This window comes from Mobula hypostoma, chromosome 18, assembly GCF_963921235.1.
Source record: "Mobula hypostoma chromosome 18, sMobHyp1.1, whole genome shotgun sequence".
NCBI lineage: Eukaryota > Metazoa > Chordata > Chondrichthyes > Myliobatiformes > Myliobatidae > Mobula > Mobula hypostoma.
Window position 1 is genome coordinate 33,632,701 of NC_086114.1, and position 27,281 is coordinate 33,659,981.

The 27,281-nt window shown below is 44.0% G+C and overlaps 1 protein-coding gene across 2 annotated transcripts in view; it reads right to left on the reverse strand.

Annotated features, from left to right (window-relative positions):
* Positions 1-1,423: 1,423 nt before the first annotated feature.
* The window catches only part of LOC134358188 (glutamine--fructose-6-phosphate aminotransferase [isomerizing] 1-like), a 114,223-nt gene continuing 88,365 nt past the window's right edge, over positions 1,424-27,281 (reverse strand). For both annotated transcript variants that reach the window (XM_063070183.1, XM_063070182.1), the window contains exons 13-19: positions 18,891-19,011; positions 12,890-13,047; positions 8,109-8,223; positions 6,528-6,655; positions 5,536-5,703; positions 3,433-3,594; positions 1,424-2,598 (exon numbers count right to left, since the gene is read on the reverse strand). In XM_063070183.1, coding sequence (XP_062926253.1) covers positions 2,545-2,598; positions 3,433-3,594; positions 5,536-5,703; positions 6,528-6,655; positions 8,109-8,223; positions 12,890-13,047; positions 18,891-19,011 — 906 coding nt within the window. In that variant the 3' untranslated portion in view covers positions 1,424-2,544. The remainder of the gene's footprint in view (positions 2,599-3,432; positions 3,595-5,535; positions 5,704-6,527; positions 6,656-8,108; positions 8,224-12,889; positions 13,048-18,890; positions 19,012-27,281) is intronic.

A 27,281-nucleotide genomic window follows, 5' to 3' on the forward strand; every position in this document is an offset into this window, starting at 1 on the left:
ATTTTGGAATCCTTCACATGTGGAAACACATGTCCAGCCAATCCATCACCTCCCCTCTCACTCTTTCCTTTCCTAGATAAGATAGTTCTACTTTGGGTCTTTCCACAACCATTTGATTCTCCCAAGTTTGCCTGTTCAAAATCTGATGCTTTATCACAATGAATACAGTGCCTAGTTTAAGACAAGAGAGAAACAGGACCTCTCTCTGAGATATCCTCATCTGCTAAGAGTAAACATGAGAGATGTTTACAAATCTCTGGCTGGTAATTGAGGTAGTTGCCAAAGGACTGAGCACTCTTTCGGGCTGGCCATGGCCCGGGAGAACTACACTGTATCCTCAGAAGAGAGATCACTCTTCACGATGGCACAAGATGAGGAAACAGATGCTAATCTTCTCCGATCACTGGAGCACAGACAGTTTGTGGCATGTCAGGCCTAACAGTCTGCAATTTGGGCCAGGGACCAGGGACAATTTCTCTGCACTGAAGCAGCAAATCTTTCTCAGAGGGCTCGGAACGCTGACTCATCAGGCTGTTCGACAGCCATGATCAATTGCTTTTGGGACAACAAGCAAGAAACTGGATAGGGACAGCCACAGGCGAGAGGTGCTAAGTGGATGACTCTTGTTCCAATTTGCTATGTCTCTCATTTCGGACAGAGAACACATATTACTGGAAGCAGCAAGACACATCAGATCTACCTTACAATGATGAACTCTTGGCCACGGGCCATTGGACAGAAGCCCACAACGTTAGTCTGTGAAGGTCCAGTTCCTTCCAGACGCAGACTGAATTTTAATGAAATCAGTAACTTTGAAGCCCAGTACTTGCTGCTGCCTCTGGGTTTTAAAAGTTTCATTTTATATGACACTCATAATTCAAGTTTGGTTCACTTCAAACCAGCTCAGCGGGGAGTCAGTTCTGAGTTCTTACAGCTCCGAACCAATACTGACGCTGCATTCAAACACAACCCCCACCCTGGGTTACCAGCCGGTGATCACCACAGAACGTTCCCATGAAGCTACTGGGAAAGTGGCCTGGACTGAACACGCAGCACCTTCTGGTCAGAGGCCTCTTACAGTCTCATTCTTGGGACACGAGGCGTTACTGCCACAGCTGGAATTTGCCAGCTACTGTGAGGGCCCCTCCCTCAAAGGCACTGCAAGGCACAGTCTGCAGGCATCCTCCGCGAGGAATCTCAGGATACGGACCCAGAGATAAAACAACAGCAATGCATCTCCATGTTGGGTTGTCTACGTACTGCCTTTGTCCTGATCAGTCATGGTCATGGACTTAAAAGGTGCTGGTTCAGAATTCTTGGCATTATGTGGATCGTGTGTCTACTATTGTCAGGATTATACTCCATTGAATAACTTCAAGCTTCAGGTTCTTTTAAAAGAAAACAATACACCACATGTTGTCAGAACGTTTTGTTTAATTGGATTTAAAAAGTCAATAGTGTTGAGGGGGGAAGGGGAAGGATGGGGAGGGGGGAGAGATGAGATAAGTGGAGTGCGAGTACATTAACATCTTTTACAAAATCCTTTATGAAAATACATGCAATACAACTTGAGAGCTTTGTAGCTACATTTCCTTACAGTAAGATGACTACTCTCAGCAGGTGGAGCTATGTGAGTTTTGATCAAGTTATCCCAGTCGTGAACAAAGAATACAAAGTAAACTCAACCGAAATGAGTAAAAGTTTTAATAAAATCTGCCCTGATTTCCTAAAGTTTCGTTTGGAGTATTAAGAGTCCTTATAAATCGAGACTTACACAGAGCTTGGACAAATGGCTGAGAGAAAACGGCTGTGCAGCACTATCTCAAGAACCTCAAACTGAACTCTGAGCGCAATGATACATCTATGTTTGTTTGCATTCACAGTGCACAGCCACAACATTCTTGCTTTGGTCAGGCAGTAAATTCAACTATTCCCAAGCAGTTTCAAGGTTCCATACCTTGAAATGTCTGCCTCAACTGTTGGGGCAATGGAGGGAAGTGTGCTGGGGAGAAAGATGATTGTCCCACATTCTGGGCCACAATACAGTAGCCAGCAACAGGTATCACATTGCACAGACGTACCAAAATAGGGCTTAAGTATGTGATACCTACAGGAGGTAGTTGAAAAATTCACCAAACTCAATAGCAACTAAGGCCCTACCTAAATTACAATATTGCAGAATTGGGTCAAAGTGCCAACTACAGACTTATTCACCCCCTCAACATCTGAGAAAGGCAAGATAAGAGAAGGTGAAGGAGTCAGAGTGAGAGGGAGAGTCAGTCAGTGGGGCATACTCCTGGAGCTGGATTCTGTTTCCCTCAGCCCAAACATAAGATGGAGCGAAGTGTCCCAGGTAATTCCAAGGGTAGGTTACTCTTGATAAATCCATCAGTCTCCCTTGTCAAGATCTTCTGTTACCTAATAATGCCAATTAAGGGTAGACTTTGCATGCTACACTTTACATAGTTCAACCACCACTGGCCTCAAATGGAGAAGAGAAGCTCCCAAGAAGTTGTCAGCCTCTGTCCCGATAAATGCGACACCTCACATAGGCACGTAATCCGCCTCGATCTTCCTCAGCCGTTTGTTGTCATCCACCTTGAGTTGGAGCAGGTTGTGTTATCGTCCAGCAAGCAGGAAGAGTCAGTGTTTGCGCCATCGGCCACAGCAGAGGGTTCAAAGATTGGAAAAAAAAGAGAATGTAAGTTCCTGCATATTCGACTCAACTGCCATCTTCCAAGAATCCTCTATCTCAAAAAAATCTTTTGCAAACGGAGTGAGGAGCAGTCTGAATTGTTTACAGCAGCTGGGACTGTTTACACTACAAATTACAAAGAGTTCCAAGAAATTCAATTAGAAAGAAGTTTAATTAAAAAAAAATTAAAGCAGTAAAATGAAACATCACTGCAAAATGTGATATTCTAAAGGGGCGTAAAAAAGTGGATGCTGAGCAGATGTTTCTTCTGAAGTAAGGGGTAATCTAAAACCGAGGTAGGGGGTGGGTGGAGAGACAGCTTCAGGATTTAGATGAGGAGGAGGAATGCTTTTGTGGATCTTTGGTAATCTCACTGAATGCACCCAAGTCCAAACTGGTCCAAATCTTGGTTTACAGGAGAATTGAGGGTTTTGTGAAACTTACGGTGTGAAGGCCTGGCTCAACAGTGGAACAAGCATATTGGACTTGTAGTTCAGTTGTTCCAATTACTTGTATCCTTATGAAAAACTGCAACTTGGCTTCCATAAGGATACAAGTGTTTGACAGGTCTGGGCCTGTACTCGCTGGAGTTTAGAAGAAAGGTGGGGGGGGGGCGGATCTCATTGCAATTTAGCATATATTGAAAGGCCTAGATAGAGGGGAGGATATTCTCAATAGTGGGAGAGTCTAGGACCAGTCATCACATTTCTGGTGTTTAATATAAAGCAACTACTCACATCGTAGCCCCGAAGGACAGCAAGGTGGAAAGCCAGGAGCTGGAGTGGGATAACGCTGAGGATGCCTTGCAGACAGTCGACTGTGTGAGGGACCCTGATGGCCCGGTAGGCATTTTTCACCGTCTCCTCGTCGCCCTTCTCGCAGATCAGAATGGGCTGTCCCTGCAAAACAGAAAACAGCCAGGTGACTGGACTTGGTGCCTGCACATTGAATAACAGCTCCTGGACCAGCTACACTCTTCCAAATTCGTCCCCGACATTCTGTATCCCTGGTGCCAAGAGAATAAAACCTGCTTCTAGACTATGTAAAACCATGGCGTTGGAACAGGGTTGAAAAATAAACTGATGGGCTCCAGGACTGTGGCCCAAGCACTACAATGGAGCAAAGAATTCAAATATATCGGGACGTGGAGCAATTTAGTGCAGAAACGGCTCTTCCACTTGGTGAGACTGTGCGACCACCAACCACCCATTCACACTCAGCCCAACCTTTTATTTTCTCTCCCCACCCCCGCCACTCATTTGCATTAACCATCCACTAATGTACTCCAGGTACATAATTAACAGTGGCCAATTAACCCAGCAACCCACACACCTTTGGCATATGGAAGGAAACACTAGCAGTCACAGGGAGAACACGAAAAGCTCCACCTGGGTCGCTGGCAGTGTCACCCTTACCTGGCCTCCAAGGAGGGCTGAGTTTGATACCAATCCAATTAAGGAGGAATTCAGGTACCTCCACCTTCAGTGACAGAAGTGTAGGAAAGGCAGTCCTGCCATCTCTCTAACACAAGCAGTTGTCACCAGCTCACGAAGCACACACGGGAGGACCATTAACCTCACCGGCTCCTTACTCCTGTGTAGCAACAGTCATGAGGAGACAAGCAAAGGAGGAACACTCAGCAGTCAGGCAGGATCTACGGAGGGAAATTTTGGGGAGAGACATTGCCTGCCCATTTCTCACCTCAGCTGCTGCCTGATCTGACGAGTTCCTCCAGCATTTTGCTCTTTGCTCCAGATTTCCGCGATCTCTTGCGTCTCCCTGAGCACTCAGCAGCCCATGTGTGTGTCGCAAGGGAGAGGCAAGCGACTACAGACGCAGACCCAGATGAGAAAGGTCTAGAACTGTGGAGCCTTCATGGAACAACAGCACACTTCAACGTCTTCCTATGATTAGGCAGAGTCACACATAAACCCATTTTTCTAAAAAAAATCTAAAAGGTAAACATTGCAAATATCTAGACAGCTACAGTCATTAAACAAGCTCAGAGCTTCCTTTCTTAAGGCTGGCAGGCAGAACTGTGCACGAGCCAAAACAAATATCACCATTTCAAAAGCCGTTGAAACACGAAGGCCACATTTTCACTCAGAACACCGAGGCTCACAGCATTTCAAATGGTTCCAGCAATCTGTGGCCCCACTGTCACCCGGCATAGGCTTACAATCCGTAAACAAGATGGCATCAAAGGAAGAATTTAAAAAAAAAAGAAAATATTTTACACGTTCTCGCAGTTGCAATTTTAAAATGGAGAGGACGAGTCCAGGAAGACGGGGTTAGAGTATTACAGCGTGGAAAAAGTCTGTCAGTCTACTGACCCAATTGATCAAGTACTATTTCTACTGAGCTTATTTTTCAGTACGTAACAGTGATAAAGTCATACAATATGGAAACAGAACCTTCAGCCCAATTCGTCTATGCTGACCAAGATGCCCACTAAGCATTTGGCCTGTGTCCTCCTAAACCTTGCTGATCCATATGACTTATCCAAATGTCTTTGAACGTGACTGGCTGGCACACACAATTGTGAGTGTTATGTCCCCCTCCGGTTATCCCCCCTCTCAAAGACTGTCACAGGGAAGTGAGCTCATTGGTCCTTCTTGTAGTTGCCCAGAGTTTAGCGATTTTAAGCTTTCACATCTCTGCAAACCGATTCGCCAATCCACTTATTTGCCGAGAAGAGGCAGTGGATGGGTTTTGGAGCTGACGTGGGCTACTAGCATGCACTTTGTCGGGCTGAATGGCCTATTCCCTGCAGCAGCATAGCATGGGCTTCCCCACCGGTACCAGATCCAAAGGACACCTCCAAAGCTGTCAGCGTTTACCTGGCGAGCCACCACCTGTTGCAGTGCGTTCTGGCACTTGGTAAAGGTGGGATCCCGCATGACAATCATGATGACTGGCATTCGATTATCCACCAGGGCCAAAGGTCCATGTTTCAGCTCTCCTGCCAAGATTCCCTCTGAATGCATGAAGGTTATCTCCTTAATTTTCTGCAATTTAAAAGGGGCAAACGTCACTTACATTGTGGTAGCAGAGACAGAGGACCCTAAGAAAACTTCATTGAAAGCAACTGCTCTGAACATGACCAGAAGAAACTGTGCAGAAAGTCAGCAAATCACCGAAACCAGCAGACTCTGTCTACACTTCCTGCTGCCTCAGTGAAGCCACCAGCGCAATCAAAAACTCTACCCACCCGAGATTTTCTCTCTTCTCCCCTCTTCCACTGGGCAGAAGATACAATAACCTGAAAGCATGTACCACCAGGCTCAAGGAGAGCTTCTACCCTCATGTAATAAGACTATTAAACCACTCCCTGGTATGATAAGATGAACTCTTGACCTTATGATCTACCCCGTTACAATCTTGCACTTTATGATCTTTAGATCCTGCACTGCACTTTCTCTGAAGCTTTTACATTTTACTCTGCATTGTTATTGCTCTACCTCAATGCACTGTGTAGTAACTTAATCTGTAAGATCAATATTTAAAGGCAAACTCTTCACTGCACCTCGGTACATTTGACAATAATAAACTGATACCAAGACTATAAGCACAAAGTCCATTACTTAGTCCACAAAAGCAATCACTGTGTGACTTAACATGGCATTTACTAAATTAGGGATGTGTTAAGCAGGATAATTAACCATTTAAGCAGTGCCCATTGGCTGTGGACCCCACAGCATCCCCTGACTGACTAGTAAAGATTTTGGTAATATTGAAATTATTAGCCACTTAATAGATCATTGGAATCTGGTCTCAGTTAATTGGGAGACACAAACTTCCCCTTTTGCCCTGAAGCATGTGTGTCACTCACCAGCGCTCCTTCCAGGCATGTGGCATAATGATAGCCACGACCCATAATAAGCACAGACTTCTGCTGATACAACTCGCTGGCTAATTTCTGGATTTCCTCGTCCAAGTTTAGAACTTCCTTTATTTGGTCTAGAAGAGAAAACAAAAAAAAAATGGTGTGGAGAAGTTGGCAGTTGGAAATGGAAAACAGATAAAGCTTACTTTTTCAGCTATTTGAACTACATGGTCTTGGTATTCTGAAATATGGCAATGCAAGAACGAACAATATTTGTATGTTCATTATAGCTACAATTTACCAGTAATACAGAGTATTGATATGAGTACGCTGGTGCAACTGGAATTGCTATGGCAATTTCCACTTAATGCAGCGAAAAGTTCCAAGTTGAACTTTTTCAAACAAGATTTGGAAGTGAACTACACAAACGAGCTTCTGGGTGGCAGGCTGGCCAAAAAGATGGGCTTCCAGGAGCAATCAGGGAGCTGAGGGCCCAAGAATCTTACAGAGGCTATTTCCAAAGATTAGGGTGAAGGCACTGTCACCTGTGGGGGGACGGAATCTGGGGTTGTCTTTGAGGGACAAGTGCATGAGCTTTGAAGGGAGTGACTGAACGGTCTTAAAGAGGCCACAGAAGAAGTTTTGAATACAAGAATTGTAAAAGATAGGTGGGTGAAGTACCAGAAAAGTGACCAACTACATTTATGACAAAGTACAATGACAACAAAATCATAAGCATGCATAACCCACTGTATGTTGAATTACTAAACCTGAGGTCGTAACTAATTTCCTACAACCTGGACCATATCAAAAATACTGCACTAGTTTCAAAGCATTTTGGGATGTCCAAAAGTGCAAAACAAATGTGGCTTCTTTCTTTCCACAATCATTCTCTCCCACGGTCAAAGATATTGCTTCAACAATCTTAGTCTGCAGATGTTTGAATGTGGACATACAAGAATACAAAGCAGCATAAATTTTACCCAGGAACTTCAACACAGCCTGGCTTACTTTTGAAAAATTTAACCCAAACATATGAGGGGCGATTGATAAGTTTGTGGCCTAAGGTAGAAGGAGATGAGTTATACAGTTCTCCTTACATGCACGTACAGTTCAACTCTTTGAGTGATTATGCAGAAAGTCTGAAGTTAATAACTCATCGGGGTGATTGATAAGTTTGTGGCCTAAGGTAGAAGGAGATGAGTTATTAACTTCAAACTTTCTGCATAATCACTCAAAGAGTTGACCTGCATGTGCCTGTAACGAGAGCTGTATAACTCATCGCCTTCTACCTTAGGCCACGAACTTATCAATCACCCATCAGTGGACACTTTTTGGAGGTCCAAGATCTGTATGCTCCACGACCGCTGGACAAGTCTGTAAATGTAGGAGGGGACTATGTTGAAAAATAAATGTGCTAGGTTTTCTAAAATTGACTCCTTCTACCTTAGGCCACAAACTTATCAATCACCCCTTGTAACTGCACTTCTTTACAACACTGTAGTGCAGGCAACCGAAACTACATCCCCTCCCAAGATACACCCTTGTGATTTTACAGGGGTGGATTCCCTTTCCAGCTCAGATTACCTGGTAGAGTCTGGAGACCCTGAATGATCTCCCTCCGCCTTTTCTGCATAGATATTCGGTCTTCTGATATCATGAGAGCAAACATTACCAGGGCCACAAACTGGCTTGTGTAGACCTGCAGAGTAGATGAATAATTGAGACTGGTCTGATTCCCTGCACCAAGTCCAATGTCAGAGTTTATCAGGGAAAATAAGGTGGCTGGCCAGTAAATCATATCCTTCATAGAATCCATAAAACCCTCCATCTGGTTAAAGCATTTCCCCATAAAACAGCAAAAACCATTATTTGGAATGTAATTAAAACCCAAGTTGATCTCCCATTCTGCTGTCTTCATACCTTCCGGCTGATCACTGGCTACAGAGATATCAAATGTATGGCAATATTTCACAAATCTGCACACACTTAGAACACGGACAGACTCCTGAATGGACATTGAACCCATGAATGAACACGCCTCACTTTTATTATAGAAGCTGCTGGCCTGCTGAGTTCCTCCAGCATTTTGTTATTTTTATTATTTCTGTTTTTGCACTATTTTTAATTTAACAATTTAATGTACATATATACTTACTGTAATTGATTTAGTTATTTATGTTCTTTCTATATTATCATGTATTGCATTGTAGTGCTCTCACTAAGTTAACAAATATCACAACATATGCAGGTGATATTAAACCTGATTCTGATTCTGATCCTAAGTGGAGCTTGTTTCAAAAGGCTCAGAATCAGAGGAGTATAGAAGAACTAGAAAAGGGCAATAATAAATGGAGGACACTCATCACTGCTCATTATAATTCTACAGTGATACGGCAATTTACAGAGAAAGACTCCAGCTGCAGTATTGTCTGCATACAAGTCCTCAAAATGTCCCCGAGTGGCAGCTATTTTTCATTTAAGCTTTAGCAATCATTTTCTCAGAAGAAAGAATAGTGACCCGTTCACACGTTTTATCTTACGACTTCAAATCTTGGTTCAGAGAACGTTTTCCCCAGAAGATCATCAGACCACTTCCTGGCAATTTTGCTCAATGAGTACAATCTAGCCACAAAGACTATAGAGCAACTGGACAAGAATTACAGAGTAAAGCCCAACTGGTTTCCTCCAGATTCAATAGGAATACTAACCTACCATGTTCTATTAGGAAGATTACTGATTAGAATCATAGAGAAGTACAGCACTGAAACACCCTTTGGCCCATCTAGTCCATGCCAAAACCATTTACACTGCCTACTCTCATCGACCTGCTCCAGAACCATAACCCTCCATACCCCTATCATCCATGAACTATCCAAACTGCTCTTAAACATTGAAATCGAGCTCGCATGCACCACTTGTGCTGGCAGCTCATTCCACACTCTCACAACCCTCTGAGTGTATAAGTTTTGCTTCATGTTTCCCTTGTACTTCTCACCTTTCACCCTTAACCCATGACCTCGGGTTGTAGTCCCACCCACCCTCAGTGGAAAAAGCCTGCTTGAATTTACCCTACCTATGCCCCTCATAATTTTGTATAGATCAATCAAATCTCCTCTTAATCTTCTACTTTCTAAAAAATACAGTGCTAACCTCTCCAATCTTTCCTTATAGCTCAGGTCCTTCAGACCCGACAAAAGCTTGTGAATTTTCTCAGTACTTGTTCAACCTGGTTTACATCTCGTCTGTAGGTAGATGACCAAAACTGCACACAATATACCAAATTAGGCCTCATCAACGTCTTAGACAACTTCAGCATAACAACCCATCTCCTGTACTCAATACATTGATTTATGAAGGTCAATGTGCCAAAACCTTTCTTTATGACCCTACCTACCCCTAACGCCACTTTCAACAAATTATGGACCTGTATTTCCAGATCCCATTCTTCTATCACACTCCTCAGTGCCCAAGCATTCGCTGTAAGGCCTAGTTGGTCCTACCGAAGTACAATACTGACACTTGTCTGCATTAAATTCCACTGCCATTTTTCAGCCAATTTTTCCAGCTGATGCAGATCCCTCTGCAAGCTATGATAGCCTTCCTCACCGTCCACTACACCCCCAATCTTGGTGTCATCCGCAAATTTGCTGATCCAGTTAACCACGTTATCATCCAGATCACTGATATACATGACAAACAATGACAGACCCAGCACTGATCCCTGCAGCACACTACTAGTCACAGGCCTCCAGTTAGAGAGGCAACCTTCTACTACCTCTCTCTGGGTTCTCCCACAACATCTCATCCAATTTACTATCTTGTCCTGAATGACTGAACCCTCTTGACCAGCCTCCTATGTGGGACCCTGTCAAATGCCTTACTAAATTCAATGTCGACACCATCCACTGCCTTGCCTTCATCCATGTTCCTAGTAACTTTCTCGAAAAACTCTAGGAGATTGGTTAGTCATGACCTATCACGCACAAAGCCATGCTGACTAACCTTACTCAGTCCACATCCATCATAATACTTACATGTCGGGTCCCTTAGGCACAGGATACATGGTAAAATATGGGATACCACCACAACCAACTCCAAGAGGTTAAATTCCTCCCAGAAAGTTTCCAATACGCCTCCCTTCCGTTGGATGCCAAAACTTACTAGACCACCTGTTTACCGTAATTTTCAGTGCAATTTTTAATCCTTTACATTAGCCTGATGTTATTTTCAGCAGTTTTCCATTTCCTTTATCATTCAGAGGCAACGCAGAACCTTAAAGCCAACTCTGATCTTTTTTCTTTAAATGGAATATGACGATAATGGGAATATTGTGCCCAGCTAAAGGATAAAAAGCCAGAACTGATCTTGCAGCAATTACATCACTGTACTTCCCTTCTGCATCAGGATGTTGTGGTAAGCCACAATCCAAGTATGCAATTCAGACCGTCCCAGAGTAGCTCTGAGGGAATGGTACATCCAAATGAGGTCATGAACAATCTTCCCACTGCCAGACGTCGCTGCGGCCCCTGGCCTTTATCGACTGCTATCCAAAATCATTTTACAACTATCTTGGAACAGGCACCAATTTGGCTGCTGCACTTATCAACAATACTAGTAGCTACCTTTGAAGAAATAAGTTGCCTGCGAGATCTTTTTGTGGGTGGAGAGTTGTGACTGCATAGTTCTTTAGGTTTCCGAGTTGTGTTGTGCACAAGGCTTGTCTCCCATGAATTGGCAGGGCCACTTGTACTGAGCACATCCAGGCACATTTCTGAAGTTTGGACCTCTCAATGTGGACCCTATCAGGATTTGTTTACTTCAGAATACTTGCGCTCTAATAATCTTCTGGCAACAGGAAGGAAGTGTATGAACAGGTAAACATCCAACGCCAGAGATGTGCAGAGCGCCATGTTAGAAGAGTGGTATGAGTCAGTGCGCCCATCACAATGGGTCTTTAAGTTGACAGAACAGGAGTGATACAACCACCTTAGGGATGGTTGTTTAAAGAATCTGCTCAGCCCTTCAGCCCGGTGTGAGGCATGAGGTTACCTTTTCTTCAGTGCTGCAGCCTCATTTCCACCTCAAATGTTATCTCACACAGTGACAATGGATAGATCAACCAATGCAGCAAAGTGGAGCAAGTACTGGAACCACTGCCTCATAGGTTCAGAGACTGCCTCATCCATGTGGAGTCTGCATGTTCTGAACAATTTTGTTTAATTTGTTCGCAGGTTGTGAGTAAAGCTGGAATTGTGCTCAACTACTTAAGGGGACAATTAAGGGTTAAACACACTGGGTATTTGCAGCCACTTATAGACAAAACAGGTATGGGCAGCAACGAAACAGATGTGTTTTATTACTTCAGGGAGCAATTAAGGGTTAAACACACTGAGTATCTGCAGCCTTTTATGGACAATCCAGGTAAAGGCAGCAATGAAGCAGATGTGTTTTTAACAGCGGTCTGGTAATTTAACAATCACCTAGTACTTTCGCCACGCTGAATTCCAGATCATATTTAATAACCTGAATTTAAATCCCCTACTTGCTTTGAAAATGAACAGAATCCAAGATTTTATAGAGAGTTGGAATACAAAAGCAAACTAGTGAGGTACAGAAATTAGGAATCAGGTAGAATATTGCATCCGATTTAGCATGTCACATTCTAAGAAGCACCTCTGGCATTGGGAGGCCACCGAGAGGACATGTTGGAGCTGTGTCTACAAAGGGCCTCATTCATGAGGAGCGTGTGGAAGTACTAGGATTGTTCTCTTGTGAGAGAGGCTACTGGGAGATAAAATAAAGGTGTGCATAATTATATAGAGTATGGTTGAGGCTGGTAAAGAGACGATGTTTTAATTGGCAGATTATGGATTCTTTTCAGCAATCTTCACAATCTAACTGTACATAAAGCACAAACCCAATGATCATACACAGCTGGATCTCCTGGTTTAACATACACGGAAAATGCCAGGAGTAGGCCATTCAGCCTGTTGAGCTTACACTCCTTCTTCAGAATGATCCATCTCATCACCAAGTTCTCTCACCCTCCCTATGCTCCTGGATTCCATGTCCCTTCAGGAATTTATGAATCCTCTTAAATATATTCAGCAATCTGGGTTTTACAACTTTCATCTTCAGTACATAAATAGCTCCCCACAGTATCTCAGTCCCAAATGTCTTGTAACACAATACTCCAGCTCCCTCACCCCCAGTCAGTAAAAGCACCCGCCACACTACCAGTCTAAATTAAATCCCCTCTCAATTCTTCTAAAGAGCTCCCAAATTAACTGGGTTCTGCCCTGTGCATTTTGCTTCAAAACTATCATAGGATATCCACACAGTTCGGAGCTGGTCTAACGACCTACCTTTGTGCTGGCCACACCAATTTCCGGTCCAGCGTTGACATGAACACCGCAGTCGGTTTCGCGGGAGATTGAGCTGCCCACTGTGTTGGTGATGCCAACAGTTAGGGCTCGTCTCCCTTTGCAATACCTCAAGGCCATTAAAGTGTCAGCAGTTTCACCTGCAGAACAAAGAATGGATACGTGACTGAGATCAAAACGCACTGCTGGGGTATTTCATCAGCCACTGAATCCCAATCCATGATGCAATACATTCAGCATTGGTGCAAGATGCAAACCAAATAATCAACCAATAGAGAAACCACACCACATCAACAACTTGGACCCTTAGCATTCCATGTTGAAAGGAACGTCATCAAAAACATGTCACACCAGGAACAATAAAGGGGAAGGGAATAAAGTATGCAATAGATTTTAAGGAATCCCCCACAGCAGAACTGGTAGAGGGATTCATTCAAGAAAATCCATAAGTTTTTTTTTAGATGGGACAGTATATTTCCGAGCCTAAAATCAGTAAAAAGACAGACTTGGATATGCAGTAAGAACTTAGAAAGCACGAGCCCAATTTCATGAATCAATATAAACTATTTTGTATGAAATATCTTGAATAATCTGTCATTTGATTTGCAAAAATATATACACACATACACACACATATATATGCACATATATATAATTTAGCTCTGTAAAGATTAGATTCAGGAATAAAGTGAAATGATTAGGCAACTTTAAAATGAAAGCTTAAAACTTGTTGAATTAACATCCAATAATCTAATATATATTATCTAAAGTAAATAATGGCATCAATGTCTTTGTTCAATTTTCTGTGACCCTTTCACAAGCTCTCCACCTGCCTAAACCATCAGACACCTCCTGCCCCATCTGCGGGGGAGACTCTCTCTCTCACTGGACTTAGTTACCTTTAAACCCACAGAATTGAAGCAATAATTCAACCTCAACCCCAAGGGACTGGCTAAGATGCTGATTCCGAAAAAGCCAATAGAACATCCTCATAAAAATGCTAATGATATTTCCAATTTATGACAAGACAGATTTGTTTGAATATTGAAAGGCATAGACAGAGTGGATGTGGAGCTGATGTTTCCTATAGCCGGTGAGTCCAGGAACGGACAGCACAGCCTCAGAACAGTAGAACATCCCTGTAGAACAGAGATGAGGAGGAATTTCTTTAGAAAGAAGTTGGTGAATCTGGGCAATTCATTGCCACGGACAGCTGTGGAGGCCAAGTCATTGAGTATGTTTAAAGTGAAGGTTGATAGGTTCTCGATTAGTCAGGATATCAAACGTTATGGGGAGAAGGCAGGTGAAAGGGGTTGAGAGGGATAATCAGCCATGATCGAATGGCAGTGCAGACTCGAAGGGCTGAGACCCTTAATTCTGCTCCTATGTCTTAAGGTTTAATATCAAGAATCTTTAAGGCAGTCCGATTTATAGAATAGACATCTTAAATTCAATGGCTATGTTGACAAGTGATAGTGGCTGGCACATCACTTTCACCAATACACTCACTACACAGAAATGTATCCAAACAAAACAGAAAGGTGCAAGAATAAATTGGCATAAAATGGAAGAGAAATTATGTCCAATTCTGACAACAGGGCTGACATCCAGTAGGTCACACAGTAAAGGCTGATTTATACTTCTGCGTCAAATCAACGCCATAACCTACGCAAGTGGCCTACGTGCGTTGCGAGCATTTATACTTGTGCGTTGGTGTGTCTGCGTTGCTCTGCAACTCGCGCACGTCACGCATGCGCACACACCTGCCCGTGCAAGGCTTCATGGTCATGGTAGTCTTTCTCGGGGTAAACAAGTTTTAAGCGAGCGTCCTTTTTCGTAAAAGCGAAATGTGTCCTCCATAATTTTGGAGGTCTGTAAAGCTTTATGGAAAGCACTGCAGCCACAGTTCCTTCCCTGCCCTTCAGTCGCCCAATGGGAAGCTACTGCAGCGTAGGGGGAAATGCGATGCTACCAAGCACACCAATCACAGCTGTTGCAGTCTGCGTTGCCGTGATGCCTAGTTACGTTTTGGGAGAGGTGCGCGTCAGGCTACGGCGTAGGGATCCGCGGAGGCACTGCGTAGGCTTCGCAGCTACACTGTACCTACGGCGTTGATTTGACGCACAAGTATAAATCAGCCTTTAGCCAGCGTCTGTTGGGAAGACAGGGTGATTCTACATCCCCTTACTGTTACATATTGTGTGGAGCAAGAACAACAACTGAGAAGTACAATTAAATGTTTTTACTGAGTCACGTTAGCATTGGCACACTCTGGGCAACACGGCATGGAAGTGAGGAAATGGGCCCACAGAGATACAAAATATACACACTTGGAAGCCCGCGCCAAAAGCGAGCGCCTCCCGGACGGAGGAAGCCCAATTGATTTACCACACGATTGATCAGCCGTATTCACATTCCACAGTGTCGTAATCGTATGTTTTATCTCCTTTCACTTCAAATAATTAAATAATCCTGTTGTGCTCCACAGAGAATTGGTAACTGAGGTTTCATTCGACAGGTTGACTAGCAGTTAACCTTTTAACAGTTGGGTTCAAGTTACTGAAGCCCAAGGCACATAAACATAAACTAGGTTTCTGCCTTTGTATCAGAGCAGTGACATTTAATGTACCAGATTGCTCTCAGCAGTACAAGACTACAGCAACTACGTCCTAAATATTTCTGCAATGGAGTGGTTTGTATCAGGATCCAAATCTGCATCTGGTTTGTGGAGACTAAATATCTCACAGTTCACAAACCCTGACAACACGCTCGACAGATACGGCAACTTATAAACTACCAGTGCATTTCCGCACCGCATATGATGGGAAGACATGCACATATTCCAATGCCACTCAAGTTAAACCAAACAGAGAGTGGTTGCCAGGTCAGTGAAGGTAAGCTCCTTTTTATTGAAACAGACGATATTCTGTCTGGGTATCCTCCAACCCGATAGTATGAATATCAATTTCTCCTTCCGGTAACAAAACTCCTCCTCTCCCTTTCCTCTATTCCCCATTCTGACATTTTACTTCTTCTCATCTGCCTATTACTTCCCCCTGGTCCCCTCCTCCTTCCTCTTCTCCTATGGTCCACTCTCCTCCCCTATCAGATTCTTTCTTCTCTAATCCTTGAACTTTCCCACCCACCTAGCTTCACCCATCACCTTCCAGCTAGCCTTCTTCCCCCCCCCCACCTTTTTTTATTCAGGCATCTTCCCTCTTCCTTCTCAGGACTGAAGAAGGGTCATGGCCTGAAACGTCGACTGTTTATTCATTTCCATAGTTGGTGCCTGACCTGCTGAGTTCCTCCAGCATTTTGTGCGTGTTAAGTCAAGAGAGAGAGATCTGACGGCAATAATTAAATTATAACAGGTTTTGATGAGGTTGGTAGGTAATCCAGCGGCATGTTTAAGATCTACATGTTTAATAGCTCATCCTAGTCATAAGTTGGCAAGTTAACTGGTCGCTGTAAACTGGCCCTAATGCATGGGGTGCTAGGAAAATGAGGGAGAACTTGGTGCATAGTTGAGAGAGGAAAATGAGTGGCAGAATGGAATTGCTATGAGAGGCAGCATCACTTCAATCGTCTTTTTCTATACTGTAAGCTACATTGAGAGCTGGAGTCCACACCCACCTCCAGTGGATGTTAGGGCCCACTGTCTTCTACCAAATCAGCCATTACAGTAACTACACATTGAAGACTGGTGGATATGTATTTAAGGTGAGGCAGGGGAAAGTTTAAGAGATGTGTGGGACAATTTTTAGAGAGAGTGGTAGGTGCCTGGAACGGCCAGCCAGGGGTATGGCGGACGCAGATACATCAGTGGTGTTTAAGAGACTATTAGAAGGGTGTGTGGATAGGCAGCAATATGGATCGTATGCATGCAGAAGAGATTTAATTTGACATCATGTTCAGTACAATCAGATTAAGGGCTTGTTCCAACACTCTAATGCTCTATGTCCCAAGCTTTAAAGCAACTGTGGCAAGCTAATAGTGGGAAATCCACAGTCACCTTAGAAGAATTGACTAGCGTGTACTTGTCCTGGGACCAATCAAGAACCTTCTGATTACTAACCAGCCAGACCATTGGGAACACATCTTCTCATACTGGAAAGCTACTTGATTGTCATAAAATTCCAGGTGGTGCTTTAAAGTCCTTCAAGATAACTCCACTGAACTGTTCTATATTCCATGTACTCCAATAGACACTGAAGGGGGTTGTAATGACAATTTTGGAACTGCCTTCAATAAAGTAAGGTGCCAAGGCCCAAACTACCTGGCCACTCTGCTGGAAGACATGTTGGGACTCCACGACTATTCAGATTGAATCACCTCCACTTTCTCTGGGTGACTGACGTTAATGTCGTGGAGTGTCACACAGCATGGAAAAATACCATTCAACGTATCTCCCCGCCCACCCATACCTGGAATTCAAGCATCCTACACAAATCCACTGCTTACTCTCTCTTCACTTTTAGTGAATTTTATCAATCACATTCACACTGAGCACAATTTACGAAGAGATTTTAACATACAAGTTTGGTAAATGATAAGGGGGGGGGGAACCCACAAAGACACACAAACTCCACACATTAGCACCAGAGATTGGGATTACATATCAGTGACTGAAGCTGCAAAATGCAACAAGCTGTGCCATCTCACATTAAATCTGGCCTCACCAAATATTTCAAAACTAAGAGAAAAAATGTCACGGTAGTGCACGACATCTTACGATAAAGAAAACAGCATGTATAAGAATGGAAGTAACTACGGCTTCTAAATGAAGCTGGGAACTAGTGCGATACAATACGTGGATCTTTGTGGGTGACTGTCTCCAGCAAAACACACGTTGTTCAGTCTGTTATTTAACAGATTCAAAGGCAGTTTTTATTTTCAACAAGCTAAAAGAATTTCAACAGAATGTAAACTAACTCAGAAGAAAATGGAGTTTAATTCACCAGCAAGGTCCTGGGGAACACTTCACAATGCCTCCAGTTTAATCCACTTTGTCCAGGGCAGTGACATACTCCAAGAGCAAACCCTTCACCCAGTGGGTGGGCATCAGACAGCTACTTATCCTCTCGACTCCTGAAGTTTGGCCCTCTGCCATCCCATCCCAGCCCAGCAACATACCTGCTTGTTGTTGGAGCTTTTCCCAAGCCAGAGCCAAACACAGGAGATGGGTTCAAATCCCACAGGAGAGTTTGGGGAGTTGGACTCAGTTTGAGTATAAGACCGTAAGACACAGGGACAACTTTAGGCCACTCGGCCAATCATGTCTGCTCTGCTGTTTCATTGTGGCTGATCCATTTTCCCTCTCAACCTTCTCCTGCCTTCTCCCAATGCCCTGACTAATTAAGAAACAACCTCCGCCTTAAATTCACCCCATGACCAAGCCCCTACAGCACCTGTGACAACAAATTCCAGATTCACCACCCCATGCCTAAAGAAATTCCTCCACATCTCCATTCCAAATGGATATCCCTCTGTTCTGAGGCTCTGCCCTCTGGTCCTAAACTCCCCAACCATATGAAACATCCATTCTATCTAGGCCTTTCAACACTCAATAGGTTTCAATGAGAACCCTCCTCATTCTTCAAAACCTAATGAGTAAAGGCCTAGAGCCATCAATTGCTACTCATATGACAAGCCTTTCATTCCTGGAATCATTCTCGTGAAGTTCCTCTGAACCCTCTCTGACGTCTCTGCAATAATCTGGCAAAATGAAGCAGAGGTGAGGTGAACATGCCTATTGGTTCCATATGGGATTCCAATCCAAGCTCCTAACTGCCCTGTGAAGTGACTTGGCAAGCCCCCACACTGACATCAGATCACAAGGAAGAACGAGGTGAGGCAGGTCCGGTTGACTTGCCACCATTTCCTCAGGGAGAACCAAAACTTGGTCAATGAATGCTGACTTTGTTCAGCAGTCCAACAAATAACAGTACATTCAGAAACACATTTCACAAATGCTGCGTCGTACCTGACTGGCTGAGGAAAAAGCAGACGTCGTCCCGGAAAACAGGTGTACTGCGATCCAGGAAATCGCTGGAAAGTTCCACCATAACTGGCAGTTCCGTCAGCTCCTCTAGGATCTGTCGTGTCTGAAAGAGGAATCAGGGAACAGGAAGATGTCAAGTCAATGGCAATCGTGTGGGAAAAAACAGAAAAAGGAATCGCTTCTAAAAGCAAATATCAAGAGTGGATGTGCAAAGGCGTCTTGCACGCCAATATCAAGCAATTAAAAGGCAAATGTTATGTTGGCAATAAAGAAAAAATATTGCCATAATTTACAGAGTTATAGCAAGACCATCCCCAGAACAATGCCTGCAACTTTCATCCTGGGATATACTTGCCCAAGGGAGTACATTTCACACAGAGGATTTTTGAAGAGCCACTGCTCCATAGCTTCAGTGACTTAGGTCAATGTCTGTGTGGAGTCTGCATGCTCCCCCTGTGGATTTCCTCTGCAGGTACTTTGCTTTCCTCCCACACCCCAACAATCTGTGGGCTGCTCGGGGTTAATCTGCCTTGCGTCCGCAGCGTGTGAACGAGTGGCAGGTGATGGAATGTGTGGAGAAGAAATGGAAAAAGGATTCATGTAAATGTTTGCTTTATACTCTGTGCTGACGTGGTAGCTTCTGTGCTGTATCACTGACTTTGTGACTTCTCATACAAGTCCCATGGAAGTGCCTTTTTGTTAAGACAATACTATTTCAAAATTGCAAGAAACATGTTTGACTGCTGAAAATGTATTTGTATTGTAGTTTTCATGTAAATTTGTTCAACTCAGATTTCTATTTTTGGCTGAACTATTGAACCATATGGGGGCATCACATCCAATACAATTTGCAGCCTTTTCCTTCCGTCCTACAAAGTGACTCCCAAACAAGGGCATATTCTGGACAAGCGATCAAGAATAGGAACCATGTCCCCTTGCCACCCAATCTCAGGATGGCACCTTCCACACCTCAGCTGGGTGTTCCAATCTGGTGCCTTCATAACTCAGCCGAAACTCTGCCCCAGAGGGTGGAGCATACAACACAGATTGAATTGTCAGGAAAATAGTAAGAGAGAGCTACTTTGTCAGAAGTGCCTTCGTAAGTGACAATAAAGCCAAGCCCCGTACCCCGCCCCCCCCCCGGACGGAGTAGTCAAGCTCTCCCACGTCTTCTTAAATATCATCACTAAAACTGTTTGCCGCATTAATTTTTTGTAGGACTTTAGCTATGAACAACATTTTGCTACACTACGGCAGTCACTACATTTCAAAAAGTTCCTAAATACTTTAGGATATCCTAGGGTTGTAAAAGGCACTACACTTCCCCACTCCACCATCCCATCCACCAACAAACACCCTTCCCCACCCCACCATCCCATCCACCAAATCCCTTTCCCACCCCACCATCCCATCCACCAAATCCCTTCCCCACCCCACCATCCCATCCACCAACAAACACCCTTCCCCACCCCACCATCTCATCCACCAAATCCCTTTCCCACCCCATCATCCCATCCACCAAATCCCTTCCCTACCCCACCATCCCATCCACCAACAAACACCCTTCCCCACCCCACCATCCCATCCACCAAATCCCTTCCTCACCCCCACCATCTCATCCACCAAATCCCTTCCCCACCCCACCATCTCATCCACCAAATCCCTTCCCCACCCCACCATCTCATCCACCAACAAACACCCTTCCCCACCCCACCATCTCATCCACCAAATCCCTTCCTCACCCCCACCATCCCATCCACCAACAAACACCCTTCCCCACCCCACCATCCCATCCACCAAATCCCTTCCTCACCCCCACCATCCCATCCACCAACAAACACCCTTCCCCACCCCACCATCCCATCCACCAAATCCCTTCCCCGCCCCACCATCCCATCCACCAAATCCCTTCCCCGCCCCACCATCTCATCCACCAACAAACACCCTTCCCCACCCCACCATCCCATCCATCAAAAGCCTTCCCCATTCCACCCATACCAGTTGCTTTACCCTGTTTTAGTACTTACTTATAAACTGTAATTTTTATTTTATCCTGAGGAAAGACAACCGTCCTGAACCATGAACTGTTGTCACCTTAACCATGTTGCAGACAGCACTCAGCCAGGTGGAAAGTATCCGTGAAGGGAGAAACAGAGTTAACTTTTCAGGTCGCTGACCCTTCAGTTCCTTGATCTGAAACGTTAGCTCCATTTCTGTATCCACAGATGCTGCTGAACTGTTGCGTGTTCACAGCAATCAGTTTTTGTGTCAGGTTTGCAGCATCTGCACATCCCCCATCACCCGCTCTCAGTGACTCTAAACTCGTGAGGGGTATAGATCGGTTGAATTCACACAGTCTTTTTCCTCAGGAAAGGGGTACAAAACACTAGAGGACATAACTTAATGTGAGAGGGGAAGATTTCTTTAGGCAGTGTGGGCATCTATGTAGATCGAGCTGCCAGAGGAGGTGGATGAGGCAGGTACAACAATAACGTTTAAGAGACACTTGGTCAGGTACGTATACAGACCAACTGCTGACAAGCAGGACTGGCTTACGCAGGGCATCTTGGTCAGCATGGGCAAGTTGGGCTGAATAGCCTTTTTCAAAGTTCAAAGCAAAATTATCAAAGTATATTTATGATGCCATATACTGGTTTGAAATTTTTATGCAGGAATTCACAGTAGAATAAATAAATACAACAGAATCAATGAAAAATTGCACATGAAGTCTGACAAACAACCAATGTGAAAAAGGCAAACTGTGCAAATACAAAAAAAAATCATAATAAATCAAAAATCCTTTAACGGGACTGGAGTTTAATATTCTGTATCTGAGACAAATAAATCAGTTCTATTTAAAAAAAATAATAAATCAATAATACCGAGAACATGAGTTGAAAAGACCTGGAAAGTGCATCCATAGGTTGTGTAATCAGTTCAGTATTGAGGTGAGTGAAGTTATCCACACTAGTTCAGGAGCTTGATGGTGTAATGGTAATAACTGTTCCTGAACCTGGTGGTGTGCAATCTATGGCTCCTGTATCTCCTTCGCGATGGCAGCAGCAAGAAGAGAGCATGGCCTGGACCTTGTTTCTGTGATGCATTACCCATTGACTCTGCTTTGGGCCTAATAAGTCCTTGGGGACAGATCATGGTTTTGTTTCGGACTGTCTGGGAAACTGGCAGAGTGCCCCTCGGGAAAGGGAGCTGCACAGGGACCCTCAGAGAAGCACTAGAGAAGGAAACTGGATCTGTGCCAGCAAATGTTAGTTCTCAAAATTCACCGCAGTTTTAGCCAAGTCAAGCCACCTCCTCATTCACTGAGTGGTTTCACATGTTCCAAGAAAGCTTCCAAATGCAGACTGGAGTTGATTACATCAGGGAACACGACTAAAGAGCAAATGGCCGACTTCACTTCTGCTGTGCAACTTGTGGTGTAAATAAGCAACCAAAAGGCCAACATCAGGAGTACAGTCGCACAATTATCACACAGCAAACTCTGCTCTGCTTGGGGCAATAACTGAGTGTCTGGGGAGGTGCTGGTTTGTGGGGGAGCAGCAATGGCGCAGGGATTGACAGTGCTACAATTTACATATGAATTCAATTTCTGGAGAGATAATTGCCTCATTAGAATCAAACAGGATTAATGAGGCGTGCAGCCCGTCAATATGCGGCACAGTTCTGCGTTAAACACCTCCCCGCCCAGCCTTTTTCAGTCAGGAGACAATTTGTCACCATTAGACAACAGGGGATGCCAGCTGTGTGAGACAGACTCCAGATAGAGAACTGCAATAAATTACTGCTAACACATCCCTTCAGTCACGCCCCTCCGAATACCAAACACTCATCCTCCTCTCCCTTCTCCCCTGTTCCGCGTCTCGACACCACCCCACTTTGCCATCCTCAGAAATCTACAGAAACCTGCCCACCCCCCACAATTCCTTCCCCTCCTACTAACCATCACCTTTACTCAAGCTGGACTCAATCCCTTCTCCACCCACCAACTCAAAAACCCCCACCCATTTGCCCAAACCCCATCTAATCTTTTCTCCACCCACCCTCCCAACCCTTTCACCACCCACTCTGGCTAGATGAGGATGTATCAGTGGAATTCATTGCCACAGACAGCTCTGAAGGCCAAGCCTTTAGGTAATTTTAAAGTGAAGGTTGATAGGTTCTTGCTTTGTAAGGGCATCAAATGCTACAGGGAGAATGGGGTTGGGAGGGAAAATAAATTAGCCTTGATCAAATGGGAGAGCAGACTCAATGGGCCGAATGGCCCGATTCTGCTCTTATCTTCACTCACTCACCCAGTCACATCTCTGCTCAACCCGAGGTTGGGGTTCCTAACCTTAAGTCTGGTATTGATGGCTGATCTCCTGCACAGACTTGCAGGAAATCATTCAGGTTTAAAAATACTTTGTGCTTGCAAATAATATGACTGGACATGTTCATTTATAAATTATAAAAGGATGGTTGGAGAAGGACGGCAAGACTGGAAGTTGATGAATTACCCAGTCAGGCATGGAAGAACCTCCTTCTCAATTGGCACAGGAAGGGCGGGATGTAGCATAGTTAGCCAATAACAGAGGAGAGCTGGGTCATGGTAAAAAAAAGCCTTCAAGAATAGGTCTAGCAACACTGTCCAAATTTATAACCTTGGCCTCTGCTGACATTACTCAGTCAAAGATGCAGTGTGATGGTCAAAGGCACTCTTGACTTGCAATTTATCACAACAGGTTCTGATAGGCTCCTAGTGGGATCCCTGGGTCGTTGTATATGTGGCTCACCCCTCCTTAGTAAACTACAGATATACACCTCCTGTGAGACACAGCAGGTTTCATACAATCATTGAATTGTACAGCATAGAAACGTATTATGTTCTTACCCTTCTGCTCCTTGTGTATGCGAGTACCTGACCAAGTGTCTTATAAATGTTGTAATAGTATCTGCCTCCATTTCCTTCTCTGACAGCTCATTCCAAATATTCACCACACTCTGTGTGGAAAAAATTTACCTCTCAGATCTTGCCTCTTTCTTTAAACTAATGCCCTTTAGTTTTAGATACCACTGTCCAGGGGAAACGACTTTGACTATCTACATCTTTCGTAATTTGGTAAATCTCTGTAAGGTCACCTCTCAACTTCCTGCATTCCAAGTAGTACAACTCCTGCCTATGCAATCTCTCCATTCCAGGTAAATCTCTTCTGCACTCTCTCTGCAGCTACCACATCCTTCCTGTAGTGTGACAACCAGGAGCAGTCTAACCAACAACTTGTGCAACTGCAATGAGGTCCCAACTCATATACCCAGTGCCTTGCACAATGAAGGCTTTATCACTGCTCTATCCACCTGTAATACCAAGTCTATAACTCCCTGAATGTGAATACAGCCCTTCAAAAAAGGTTTTTGATGGTTTTTTTGGTTTGGTCCAGGCAGTTCATCAGTGCATTAAATTTCTCAAAATGGATTGATATTTTTTCAATGTTCAATGGTTATATTGATGAAGTGTTCTCTTTCTCTCTCTCCCTCTCTCTCTCACACACACACACGAAGTGAACTTATCATGACAGAAATAAAAACAGAAAATGGTTGAATATTCAGTAGGTCAATCTGTATCTGTAGAGAAAGAAACAAAATTACTGTTTCAGATTGGAGGACTTGTGTACAGAAAGGACAGTTGTCAAAGGATGCAGTGGGTCATAGATCAGTTGGAAGTTTGGGAGCAAAAGGGCAGATGATATTTAATCCAGACAAGTGTAAGGTCTTGCGCTTTGAGGGTCAACCACAAGATGGGTGTGTACAATGAATGTTAAGCACCTAGGAACATTAACATTGAATAGGTCTTGGAGTGCAAGTCCGTAGCCGTCCAAAAGTGGCAACACAAATGGGTAAGAAGGTGAAGAAGGTGTAGAATGTGCTTACATTCGTCAGTCCAGGCTTTGGGAATAAAAGTTGGGAAGTCATGTAGAACTCTGGTTAGGCCACATGTGGAGTATTGAGTCAGTTCCTGTCATCAAATTGTATGAAGAATATAGAGGCTATGGACTGGGTGCAGAAGCAGTATTAGAGAGTATTAACTGAAAAGAGAGGCTGGACAAACTTGGGTTGCTTTCTCTGGGCATTCTCTGAGTGGTGACCTGACAGAACTTTATAAAAGTAAGAGAGGCAGTGAAAGAGTCGGTAGTCAGTGTATTTTTCCCAAGGTGGAAATGGCAAATATGAGAGGGCACTGATTTAAAAGGGAAGGGGGAATGTTTTAGGAGATTTGTGGCCCAAATTTTTCTGATTTTGGTTCCTGGAACACGCTGCCAGGGGTGGTAGTACAAACAGATACGATTGCAATATTTAAGAGACATTGAGAGAGATTTCAGAACAGGCAGGGAACAGAGGGATGCAGACCATGAATACATGGATAGGACTAGTTAAGATTGGCTTCATGGTTATTGCCCACAAGATGGGCCAAAGGACCAATTCGAGTGGAATTTTTTTGTGCTTTATGTAAAGGGGAGTTCCTTAATGAATACATCACCAGTGAGAGGGACCTTGATGTTTATGAGCACAGTGTAAAACAGGCTGATATGCTTGAACATTACCATGTTAAGAAAGAGGATGTGCTGGAACTTTAGAAAATCATTAGGATAGACAAGTTCCTGGGGCAAGATAGGATATATCACAGGTTACTACAGAAAGCGAGGGAAGAGATTGCTGCAACTTTGGCGAAGATATTTGAATCCTCACTGGGCACAACAGAAGTATTAGATGATTGGAGGATGGCAAATGTTTTTCTTTTGTTCACAAAAGAGAGAAGGGATAACTACGAGAATTATAGACCAATGAGCCTTACTTAGTGGTGGGCAAATTGTTGAGGAAGATTCTTAAAGGCAGGATTGATGAGTATTTGAAGAAGCATAGCCTGGTTACGGATAATCTGCATGGCTTTGTGAGGTATAGGTCATGCCTCACGAGCCTGACAGAATTCTTTGAGGATGTGACAAAGGACATTGATAAAGTGCGGTGTATGTGGAGTATATGGATTTTAGTAAGGTACTTGATCAGATTCCCCATGATAGGCTCGTTCAGAAAGTCAGGAGGCATGAGATCCCGGGATAATTGATTGTGTGGATGCAGAGTTGGCTTACATTTAGAAGGCGGAGGGTGGTAGTAGATGGAGTGTAATCTGCCTGGAGATCGGTGACCAGTGATGTTCCACAGAGATCTGTTCTAGGACCACTGTTCTTTATGATTTTTTTACAAATGACATAGATGAGGAAGTGGAACAGTGGGTTAGCAAGTTTGTAGATGACGGGAAGGATGATGGAGTAGTGGATGGTGTGGAGGGTTGTTATAGGTTGCAATGGGATGTTGACAGAATGCAGAGTTGAGCTGAGATATAGCAGATGGAATTCAACCCAGCAAAGTGTGCAGTAATTTACTTTGGAAGGTCAAGTTTGAGGGCAGAGTATAGGGTAATGGCAGGATTCTTGGCAGAGGAACAGAGAGATCTTGGGGTTCCACAAATTTGCTGCACAAGTTGATAGAGCTGTTAAGAAGACATATGCTGTGTTGGCCTTCGTTAATCGGGACATTGAGTTCAAGAACCATGAGGTAATGTTGCAACTCTGTAAAACCCTGGTTAGACCACACTTGGAATATGGTGTGTTCAGTTCTGGTCACCTCATTATAGAAAGGATGTGCTAGAGAGTGCAGTGGAGATACACCAGGATGCTGCTTGACTAGGGCCATCTCTTACAAAGATAAATTAAGCGAGCTAGGGCTTTTCTCTTTGGAGCAAAAGAGATGGAGGATGAGAGGTGACTTAATAGAGGCGTACAGGATGATTAAGAGGCATAGATTGACTGGATAGCCAGAAACTTTTTCCCCGGGAAGAAACGGCTCAGACAAGAGGGGCATTTCTTTAAGCTGGTTGAAGGAAAGTATAGGGAGGATGTCAGAGGTAAGCTCTTTACACAGAAAGTGGTAGGTGCATGGAATGCCCTGTCAGGGGTGCTGGTGGAGGCAGATACATTAGGATATTTAAGAAACTCTTAGAAAGGTACGTAGCTGATAGAAGAATGGAGGGCCTTGCAGGAAAGAATGGTTGGATTGTTGATGGGCTGAAGGGCCTGTATTGCGCTATATTATTCTATGTTCTAAACTGATGATCTCCCATCTCTCAAGAGTCCAAGTAAGCTTCATGTATTATTAGGAAAGGAAAAATAAGGAGATGCGTCTAATATTTGAATGTCAGCCATGTGAAATGTTAACATTGATTCCCTCCCCACAGATGCTGCCTGACCTGCAGAGTACTTGAGAATTTACTGTTTTTACTTCATACTGCTTTTGTTTGCTTCACACTTTAACCAGCACACT